The sequence below is a fragment of the Mytilus californianus genome, unplaced genomic scaffold (assembly GCF_021869535.1).
Source record: "Mytilus californianus isolate M0D057914Y unplaced genomic scaffold, xbMytCali1.0.p SCAF_6, whole genome shotgun sequence".
NCBI classification, from domain to species: Eukaryota; Metazoa; Mollusca; class Bivalvia; order Mytilida; family Mytilidae; genus Mytilus; species Mytilus californianus.
The window spans coordinates 109146946-109159034 of NW_026262712.1; the positions used below are offsets into that span (position 1 = coordinate 109146946).

The 12089-nt window shown below is 32.3% G+C and overlaps 1 protein-coding gene across 1 annotated transcript in view; it reads left to right on the forward strand.

The window, feature by feature from the left end:
• LOC127704269 (trichohyalin-like) overlaps nt 1-2605 on the forward strand; it is a 128460-nt gene extending 125855 nt beyond the window's left edge. The window contains exon 13 of the mRNA XM_052208259.1: nt 1167-2605. Coding sequence (XP_052064219.1) covers nt 1167-1313 — 147 coding nt within the window. The 3' untranslated portion in view covers nt 1314-2605. The remainder of the gene's footprint in view (nt 1-1166) is intronic.
• Nucleotides 2606-12089: the final 9484 nt, after the last annotated feature.

The window sequence follows — 12089 nt, forward strand, 5'->3', positions numbered from 1 at the left end:
GTTTTCCAGTCTGTGCATCTGTCTGTCCTTCAGTACGTACGTCCATCCTGTATCAGGTTAGTTAAGCAACCAACAATCAATCAATATATGAGGTTAGAGTTTATGGTTTCAGGGAGTTTGTGCTCACATCAACTTTAAACTTAACACACATGTTCATCATGAAGTGAACTATTTAAGGTATTTGCCAAATTAAGGTTCTAACCTTGATTTCGCAATTTACTGAAAATGGAAAGGTAATAGATATAAAAGTTTTGTTTGAAGGTAGTTTGTGGTGATATCAACTTGAAACTTAGTACGCTTGTTCATTGTTAAGTAAACGGCTCAATACATATGACAAATTTTCTAGTTTTGACCAAGATTTCACTTTTCAATGAACATGGAAATGTGAAAGTAAGAGCGGGGCATTGTGTCCTATTGACACTTATTATTCTTTTTTTTCATTTCCTGAATTTTACTGATAAATTAACGTAAGATTTTAGGCTGTCAATATTATTTTTTTACTCTGACTGCAGCAGTGACAGGCAGGTTTCCACACAAATATCTAAAAATTTTATGTATTAAAAATAATATTTCTTACTCTGAATGAACTGGGTTTTTTTTAATTTTCAATTGAAAAATTAAAAAAAAACCAGTTCATTCAGAGTAAGAAAAGATGGTATGCAAGTTTTTGCTCTGAAGTTGTGCTGACAGTTTTTATCCAAAAATAAGTGATGATTACGTTTTTCTTGAAAACAAAATGTGTGTAATTTTACACTGTAGCAAGGCAAAATTTCTGCACTTATCCTTATTTATTATCCTTTTTCCAGTGGCTGTGGGAATTTCTACAACCCATTCAACCCACTTTCAGAGCTGACGTATTAGATATATTTTTAAATTGTTCTTGTCCTGAATATGCATGAAATATTTGCCACTGAACAGTAAACAAACACCAATGTATCAATCCTTTCTTCAAAATAATTTTCCCAGGCATCACATAGTTGTTGTCCCTTACAGGGGACCTGTACCTATAGAAGGAAAAACTCGGACCAATTTCCATACCCAGGTTTATCCAGGGGTGGGGTGAAAAGTTGAAAATTGAAACTACAGAAGAACAGAAGAAAAAAAATCTTCCTTATCTTAAAGCCTTCCTTATCTGTTTACTGTATTATTTTGTTTCTTGATTGCAGAAGGACAAGGTTGTTAGGCACAGACAGTTTTCCAGTTTAGATGTGTTCTTAGAGACAGCAAAGCAACAGTTAACTATGTTAATAGAAGATAATCAAAATGACACAGGTGCTTCAAAACTACAGGAAGAAAAAAAAGATGAGACTTGATAGGTGGGAGCAAAAATGAGGAATTCTCCAGTTAAAAATTTGCAATCTCAATATTATTTATTATGTCACCTGATAATTTTATTTTTTTGTTAAGTTCATTAGTGCTCTAGTATATTTATGTAACTCCTAGTAGCAAAGCACAGGAAACAGAGGTCTATATTATGAATTGGGTGTCTGTTCATCCAATTATTTGAACTGTTGAAATTCAATCTGCTACAAAAATTTTCAAAATACCTTTTAATGTGCAAAAGATATTTCTCTGGAAAATTCTTGTTAGACAAAAATGATTAATAAAAAGGATAATACAATCGCAAAAAGTAATACCTGCAAAACCTAATTGTAAAGAAATCTGTGAAAATTAGATTCTGCTTAAATGGATACTATCACAGTAATTGTTTTCTCTATTTTGATTCAGTAATATGAATTGACAAATGGTAGTGATAGAGATTGTACTAAGGATGATGTTGGGGGTGTTATACCTAAACTGTTGTCTATTATAATATATATTTTTCTTTGTAAGACTATACTTATAATTTTGATGGGCATTATTATGTCTCCCCTTCAAAAATGGAAGACTTTTTTTGTTTGTACAATGTAGTATTTCTTTTCTTTATTGTTCTCAAACAAAATTGTCCAGGCCAGAACTTTTTTATTTCTTGAGATATTTTTATGTCATTAGAATGTGTGTCGTGTACCAATGATTTATTTGTTATTTTCTTGTCTTGGTCATAACTTTTTTTATCCTTTGACATAGTGGATTAATATATGACTCATTAATGCATTTACTCAAGGTTATGAGTCACATACCATAGAAAATTACTCTTAACATTGACCTTTGATGCCAAGGGCAAATAATTGATATAAAGGGACATTTCCATATCCATCCTTGAACAAAGCTAAACTTATATAGTGCACCTTATGTCTCACTCAAGGGGGTTCATGCCCTGCCCCCTTCATACAATTTTAATGATTTTAGCTTTATATTATGATAACATATACACTGCCTATAATTTAAAGAGTTTTAAGATTACAGAGAATGTATATTAACTATTTATTTTGTTTTTCACTGCCTGTATGACTGTATTTAGAAGAATTCATTAAGACGGAAAATAATGTATAATGTTGTCTTTTAATATATGAGGGATATAAATATATGGATATAAATATTGAGATGTACTTTTAAAATATTGCCAGATATTTTTATATTCAGTATGTCGTTTTTGTTCTTGTTGAAAATTTGTGATTAAAGAAATACTGTGGATTCATTATTCTAATACAATATAAGAAATGTATCATGTGATATTTAGCCACCTTAAAATAACATATTGATGTTAGGAAATGTTCATATACAATACTGTTTCTCATGCACTAAAATAAGTACTTATTGAAACTTCAAATTAAGCAATGTTGGTTGTGCAAATATACAAATTTTCAACTTGATTCCACAAAATCTATTTCTTTTTAGTTATCGTAGAAATGGTATTCAGTGAAAGGTTGCAAAGGCATGTTGGGTTGAAAGTTATAAGTCCACGAGTTGTAGAATATATGTATGAGGTATAATGTTAATGTAATGCCTATTAGGGTTGTGTCATTTAGTGAGTAGTTTGTAAATATATGTTATATCATTCCAATTTTTATATGACCGCAAAAATTAAAAAATGTTTGGTCGTATATTGGTATGACGTTGGCGTCGTCGTCGTCGTCGTCGTCGTCTGGCGTTGTCCGGCGTCGTCCGAAGACACATTGGTTTTCACAATCTAACTTTAGTTTAAGTGAATGGATCTCCATAAAATTTTACCATAAGGTTCAATACCACGAAAGGAAGGTTGGGATTGATTTTGGGGGTTATGGTACTAACAGTTAAGGAATTAGGGGCCAAAAATAAGCATTTTTGTAACTTCCAGACAATAACTTGTGTGTAAGTGTATGGATCTCTCTGACATTGTACCACAAGGTTCCATATCACAAAAGGAAAGCTGTAATTGATTTTGGGGTTAATTGCCTCAAAATTTTAGGAATTAGGGGCCAAAAAAGGGGCAAAAAACAAGCATTTTTCTAGTTTCATGACAATAACTTGTGTGTAAGTGTTTGGATATTTCTGAAATTGTACTACAAGGTTCCATATCACAAAGGGAAAGCTGGAATTGAGTTTGGGGGTAATTGCCCGAAACGTTTAGGAATTGGGGGCCAAAAAGGGGCCAAAAATAAGCATTTTTCTAGTTTCCAGACAATAACTTGTGTTCAAGTGTATGGATCTCTCTGAAATTGTACTGCAAGGTACCATACCACAAAGGGAAGGCTGGGATTGAGTTTGAGGGTGATGAATCATAAGGGGGTTCAAAAAATTTGGGGGGGGGATTTTTTTTTTTTCTTTTTTTTTCTTTTTTTCATTTTTTTTTTCTTTTAAAATTTTCCATTTTAAGTTGGTTATTTCTGATTTATATTTAAAAGCAAATAATAATGATATGGTAGGAGATACACACCAAACAGGATGTGTAAATTATTATATAATAAGTATTGTGCAATAGCAAGAAATTTTCAATTGCACAGTATTGCACAATAGCAAGAAATCTTCAATTGCACAGTATTGCGCAATAGCAAGAAATCTTCAATTGCACAGTATTGCGCAATAGCAAGAAATCTTCAATTGCACAGTATTGCGCAATAGCAAGAAATATCCAATAGCACAATATTGCGCAATAACAAGAAATTGTCAATTGTACAGTATTGTGCAATAGCAAGAAATATTCAATTGCACAGTATTGTGCAAAAGAAGATACTTTGTATAAATTGCTTATTTCTTGACCAATTTCAATGGGGTTTTATTCTTGAATTCTTGGGGTTCTTTAATATGCTGAATCTAACCGTGTATTAAGTTTTTGGATTTTGGGCCCCGTTTTTAAATTGGTCCACATTGAGGTCCAAAGGGTCCAAAATTTAACTTTGTTTGATTTCATCAAAAATTGAATTATTGGGGTTCTTTGATATGCCGAATCTAACTGTGTATTTAGATTCTTAATTTTTGGTTCCGTTTTCAAATTGGTCTACATTAAGGTCCAGAGGGTCCAAAATTAAACTTAGTTTGATTTTAACAAAAATTGAATTTTTTGGGTTCTTTGATATGCTGAATCTAAACATGTATTTAGATTTTTGATTATGGGCCCAGTTTTCAAGTTGGTCCAAATCGGGGTCCAAAATTAAACTTTGTTTGATTTCAACAAAAATTGAATATATGGGGTTCTTTGATATGCTGAATCTAACCATGTATTTAGATTTTTGATTTTTGGGCCCCGTTATCAACTTTGTCCACATTGAGGTCAAAAGGGTCCAAAATTAAACTTTGTTTGATTTCATCAAAAATTGAATTCTTGGGGTTCATTGATATGCTGAATCTAACCATGTATTTAGATTTTGGATATTTGACCATAATAGGTGAATGTCCAATTTAAAATTTTTAAGTTCTTAGACCACATTCATTTTGTGTCAGAAACCTATGCTATGTCAAATATTTAATCACAATCCAAAATTCAGAGCTGTATCAAGCTTGAATGTTGTGTCCATACTTGCCCCAACTGTTCAGGGTTCGACCTCTGCCGTCGTATCAAGCTGCGCCCTGCGGAGCATTTTATTGTGTCATAGTTTGCAATCTTTCAATTTGAATTTTATTTTCTCTTTTAGCTCATGGTTGAAATCGTCAGTCCACTCCTTATAAGAGTTATTGCCCTTTGATGATGATTTTTACCAATTTTTTATGTTTTTGCCTTATATCTTAAAATTATAATAGATAGATGGAAACTTAAATAAGCAAAAATTATCAGCAAGACAAGATCTACAATTAAAACAATATGGAGGAAATCGTCCGACAACTCCTTATTTTTTTGTGTTTTGCCTTATATGATAAAAGTTATGATAGATGAATAGACACTTTAAATCACACAAATGATCAGCAAGGCAAGATTTACTAACAAGTCAAATTTTGCCGATATAGACAGTAGAAGTAGACTGTCACTCTTTATAGGAGTGATTGCCCTTAAATGGGGGTTTCTTTTACCCTCTTTTGTGTTTTGAGGTTGTGAGTTCTAATCCTGCATGTGGCAGATGTGCTCTACTCCATTCTTGATTGACTTAGGATTCTCTAACATAGCTTCATATTTTGGATATTTATGACTACAAGTAGATGTGAAGTATAATTTATTGAGATAGCAAATCAATAACAAAAAGACATATAGAAGTCAATAAACAATATTCAACAATAAACAGGTGTCTATGTACAAGGTCTTAACAGCCATTCAAATTTTGTGTACAAACAAAAAAGAAACAGCTAAGAGAGAACTACCATCAAAATCAAATTCTCCAGATATTAAAAATATTAAGATATGACATAAAACAACCTTTTTCTTTGAACAAATTTTTGTTATCATCATGTTAGTTAGTTTGGATATGTTACATTTATCTATAATAATTGTGCCATGTTGTATAAAATGTTTTGAATTGCGTTGAATATGATTAATTATTTGCAATTATTTGAAAAGTTTTGAGTAATGATTTGTTACTCAGAAAGTAAAATCAACATTTACCTGAAATGTATTAAAAAATCAACTATCTGTTAAATAATTTGAATTCTTGTAAGTGGCTAATTGCTACCAAAGTTTGGGACAATCATGCAATTGTTGTGTGTATTAAGAATAATGGTTTGATAATCAATGAAAACAAACTAAATAAAAAGCTGCACAATGAGAGCATGTCACACCAATTGCTTTTTCAACGAATAAAGTTTCATAACTCCTCAATGTCATATCAGAAATTTATAAAAAAAATAAAGGGAGGTTATTTTAATAGCTATAAACCAGTCACTAAAGTTTCATGAAAACTGACCAAAGCATTTTTGAGTTATTGTCAGAAAACTGTAAAATCCCCCTTTTTTAATGAATAAAACCCCAAAATCTTAAATTTATAAAAATGGAAAGGGAGCTTACGTGAATAGATATAAACAATTCACCAAAGTTTCATGCAAATTGGTTAAAGTGTTTTTGAGTAAATGTCCATCATGCTGACGACGGATGGACAGACGGACAGATGGACAGATGGACAACAGTGTACCATAATACGTCCTGTAAACGGGCAAATAAAAAGAAAGCAGGACAAATTGCGACCATATATTTGGTAATGAAAACTATTTAATCCTTTCTTTGTATGATTGATGACACCAAACACCATCATATTTACCAAAATAAAAAAGAGAAGTGTTAGAAGTCTAGTGGGAAAATGCTGATAAATTACTGCTCTCCAGGAAAAATGTAGAGACTTTATTTGGTTATACAATCTTTACATAAGGCATGCATATAATGTGAATGCTGCAGGCTGTTCTAGTCTGTATTATTATATTATCTATATTATCATCTACATGTTTCTGTTACAAAGATTTTAAGTGTTCAAATATATGGAAAGGATGCATACAGTGTTGGATGTTAAAAGATACCTATATATATACAAACAAGAGGGGTTAATGATTATTTAGTTTTGTATTATTTTTTAAGTTTGACGAGTATTGTTTTTTGATGAGTTCAGCAATAAAATATTCAGTGTTCATGACATCCATTTTTTGTCTCGCCTTGACAGAGTCAAAAAGGGAGACATAGGTATGCTGTTTCCAGCATCGGCGGTGTCAACAATGTATTAGTTTGTGATTAGGTCTAGTCAATGCTGAACCACTAATGGTAGGTCAATGATATTTGGTATGCAGTTGTATGAGCATTGGCATACCTCATTTCCATGGAGATTATTTGACCTTGCCCCCTCAGTCATGGTCTATTGACTTTGAAACTTTTGCTTTGTTTACATGTATTAGTTTGTGATTAGGTCAGTTTATTGGGAACCACTAGTGGTAGGTCAATATTATTTGGCATGCAGTTGTATAAGCATTGGCATATCTCATTTCCATGGAGATTATATGTTCAAGCCCCCTCAGTCATGGCCTATTGACTTTGAAACTTGCTCAGTTTACATGTATTAGTTTGAGATTAGGTCAGGTTAAGGGGAACCATTAGTGGTAGGTCAATGATAATTGGTATGCAGTTGTATAAGCATTAGCACATCACATTTCCATGGAGATTATATAGCCCTACCCCCTCATCATGGTTCATTGACTTTGAAACTTTTACAAAGTTTACAAGTTACTGTTTGTGTTTAGGTTTTTAAAGGAAACGACTTTATGGTAAGTCAATAGTATTTGTGTGCAATTGTATGAGCATTCTCACATCTCAAATCCATGGAAATTGTTTAGCCCTTTACTGTTAGTCATGGTTCATTGACTTTGAATATTTGCATAACTTACATTTTAAAGTATTGCTATTTAAATTTGAACAATTGCATTATCAAAGTAACAAAAAGGGGAGACATATCTCTGTGTTAACAGTTTATATTCATTTATTTAATTGTCACAACACATTGCAAATTAATATTAAGAGGTCTGATTTCAGATACTGCTTGAGAACTTGTCACAAATTTTATGAAATAACTGATGTGTGGCTAAGATAAAATATATACTTCTATTATCTTCGTCGCCGCGATATAGCCTTTCTGTGCTAATGCGGCGTAAAGCAAACAGCAATCAATCTATTATCTTCAGACAATGACTTTTATTTTAAAAATCTCTTGTTTTGTTTGATCCAGAGATAAAGAAATACCAACGTTTCTGTGTTTTTTTAAAGTGTCGTGGAAAGATACGTGAGCATGGACATGCCATTGCTTTATGACATTCTTGATTATACAAAACTCACTGTTTCTGTAATATCAAAGCTTACTTTAGAATAATGATATCTTTCCAAAGATAATCATTTGAACATCTAACTCTAAGCTCCTCTTCAATACAGTGTAACCTGTTGATTTCAAGTGACATAAATGATCATAAATGTAGGATCAATTTAGACTTAGTAAAAGTAGAAGAGTTTTCAAATTTATTAACAGAATGGCAATGTTTGGTTGATTTAACAAGCTTTTAACTAAAAAATTGTAAATCGTAAAATATTGCACTAAAAGGACCTCTTGGTAACCAATGAAATGTCAAAAGAATAGTTCCATTATATCACTATTTGGGAATTAATTTCTGCTTTTGACCAGTACCTTACCAGTAAATGTTATGACAAATTTATAAAAACTGACATCCAGAGCAGTAGTTAAATTCCTGTTCTTTTATAAATAAGGATGTGGAAGGCCTCCACCAATGTGTCAGTAATCTGTACATGTCAAGAAGATGGATTGGATTATGTTCATTACATATATTTTGATCATTACTTACAGTTTATAAATCTCTGTTAGACCTTTTAAGCCGAGTGCATAAAAAAAAGATTAGCCCTAAAAAGCCTTCTGAGTTTTGAAGTATCTAGTGTGTAAACTTTTTTTTTTACGTTTAATTAGCTCACATGAACCAAAGGGTTAAGAGAGTTATTCTAATCACTTGGCGTTGTTGTCTGTCGACCGTTTTACAAAAATCTTCTCCTTTGAAACAACTGGGACAATAAAAACACAATCATCATTGGGTATCTAGTTTAAAATATGTGTCCGGTTCCCATAAAACTAAGTCTCATTATCAATCTCATTAGAGAATATGATGGCATCTATTGCTTTTCAATGTCAATAGACATGCTTTCAAGGGCAATAGGCATACTTTTCAAGGTCAATAGGCATACTTTTCAAACAACATTGTACTAGCAAATGACAATTTCATACTATGAATCATGCGATATTATGAGGAGAAGCTATCAATTTCATCTTGAGTTTGTATGAACCCAATGAAGAAAAGTACATCAATATATACTTAATTAATGTATTTATTAGTGGTGAAAACAGTAAAACATGATTTAACCTTGTCAGTGGTTATCTTGTGTCTAAATGTTGTTTGTTATTATTTTGGATTGTTTCTGTTGTGTTATTCGCGGCTTAGAGCATGTCTAATCTAATCTAATCTAACTTATCTTTAAACCCCCTTTGTAGAGGAACCATATGTAGAACAGGTGCTCTCTTTATATACAGTGCTGCTTCTCCTTCCACCATTGGGCATCTAACCATATTTACATGCTCAGCTCAAGTGCTCTCTTTATACATGATATGTTGTATCATGATTGAAAATAACACTTTGTAAATTTCGTGCATCATAACGCTTTTCTGGAGTTATCTTTTATCAGGAACTCTCAAACCTAAACATTTGAAAGCCATCAACTATATTTTGTTGAACATTTTGAGTATGTTTGTCGTTCAGTTGTTGTATCATTGATGTTGGTCCCACATCTATAGCGGTACCTTCTCTAGTATGTAAACAATTATTTATTAAAGTCGAATTTATTTTGTGTAGTCAAAATTCTACCTTTTATTACTGTGCCTGCTCAAAAATCTTTTTCTTTTCATAATACATCTATTTAACCAATCGCATTGTGTTAAGTTTAGACCATTGATAGTGAAAGGTTGTTAGTATGAAGCAAGTGCAGTGTAATGACATATTCTTACAATCCAAATCCAGTCATTGATTTCTTTGATATTTGGTAGGTTTGAATGATTGGACATACAGTCAATATCATGAATATTAGTTTTAACAAATATTTGACTTGGATATGAAAACTTCTATCCTAATCTTTTAAGTTTCAATTTAAATTCCCTCCTGTTACAACGTTGCAGTGTTTCGATGAGCATCTTTGAAGGATACAGGCATCAACATGTTACTTTCTCCTGTTATGAGTTGTTCATACGGAAAACCAAATTCTAATATGACGCCCTTATTTCGCTTTGTAAACAAAGCAATTTTTTTATTAGCACAAAATATGTTTAACACGTGCACAATATTACTGTTTACATTCTCGTTATTATCATTTTTTGTCTCGCCTTGACGGAATCAAAAAGCGAGACATAGGTATGCTGTTTCCGGCGTCGGCGGCGTCAACAATGTATTAGTTTGTGATTAGGTCTAGTTCATGGTGAACCACTAGTGCTAGGTCTATGCTATTTGGTATGCGGTTGTATTAGCTTTGGCACCTCTCATTACCATGGAGATTATTTAGCCCCGCCCCCTCAGTCTAGGTCTATTGACTTTGAAACTTTTCATAGTTTACATGTATTAGTTTGTGATTAGGTCAGTTTATGGGGAACCACTAGTGGTAGGTCAATAATATTTGGTATGCAGTTGTATAAGCATTGGCATATCTCATTTCCATGGAGATTATTTGGCTCCGCCCCCTTAGTCATGGTCTATAGACTTTGAAAACTTTGCTAAGTTAATATGTATTAGTTTGTGATTAGGTCAGTTCAAGGAGAACCATTAGTGGTAGGCCAGTGTTAATTGGTGTTCAGTTGTATAAGCATTAGCACATCTCATTTCAATGGAGAATATTTGGCCCCGCACCCTCAGTCATGGTCTATTTACTTTGAAACTTTTGCTTAGTTTACATGTATTAGTTTGTGACTAGATCAGTTTAAGATGAACTGCTAATGTTAAGTCAATGATATTTGGTATGCAAATTTATTGGCATTTGCAATTATCGTTTCCATGGAGATTATATAGCGCCACCCCTGATCATGGTTCATTGACTTTGAAACCTTTACATAGTTTACAAGTTAATGTTTGTGTTTAGGTTTGTTTAAAGGGAACGACTTATAATAAGTCAATGGTATTTGGTATGCAGTTGTATTAGCATTGGCACATCTCATTCCATGGAGATTGTTTAGCCATGTACCTTCAGTCATGGTTCATCGACTTTGAATATTTGCATAACTTGCATGTTAAAGTATTGCTATTTTAATTTCAACATTTGCATTATCAAAATTACAAAAAGGCGAGACATATCTCTGTGATAACAGTTTATATTCTAAAAAAAATAATTTTAGCTGCTTACATAAAACTTAGTTATATATTGTTATTAAAACATCATATATTTACCCTACTTTTAGTTTTTAAATTTGTCAAATATGAAAATGTAATGTGCATAATTCATGGGGAGGAAACGGGAACTGCCAAACATTCGTAAGGTATTTTCATACGCTTCGATCTACAAAAATACCAGTATTTCCCTATAAGAATCGATATAATTCCTTAAACAAAGTCTGGAATTGTTTTATTTGAGTTTGCTATATGAACCATTATCTTGTTACTGAGGTCAGGTAGTTCAAAATTGACCTTATCAACAACTCTGGCACATGAAAAGCATTTGAAAGATATGTATATGTGCAAATCCATTTAAATGGTCATGGACCAAAATCGTTTTTCCTTAATATACATTTTGTAAAAACACGAAAAAAATAGAAATTCTCTTGAAAAAATTTCTATGACAACAAAATCTCAAAATTAGTCTTGATTGAATATCACGATATTGTAGTAACAAAGAAGGTTGAGTGCCGTATTGGCACTAGACATTTCCTTAACAAGTAATGGTAATTCTGATACTTCAATACTAATATGCAGTTTGGGGTTCAAGAGAGTCTTCTTCCTCTTCCAAAGCGCCTGCAATCACCACCGTTCTTGGTGGGGTCTATGTTGCTGAGTCTTTAATTCTGTGTATAGTGATTTGTAGAATGATGTTTGCTTTCTTTTACCATGGTGGTGTCAGTTTGTCTTAGAGTTATGATTTTTATGGTTCCTTTTGGTATCTTCATTTTTTCAGAGATTTTATCTTATACTATTATCACTCCTGCTGCAAACTTTTCTGACTGGTTAAGTTCTTATGTTTTATTGCAACATGGATACCTGCTTTTTGACATGATGTATATGCCATTCAAATGCATGACACATAA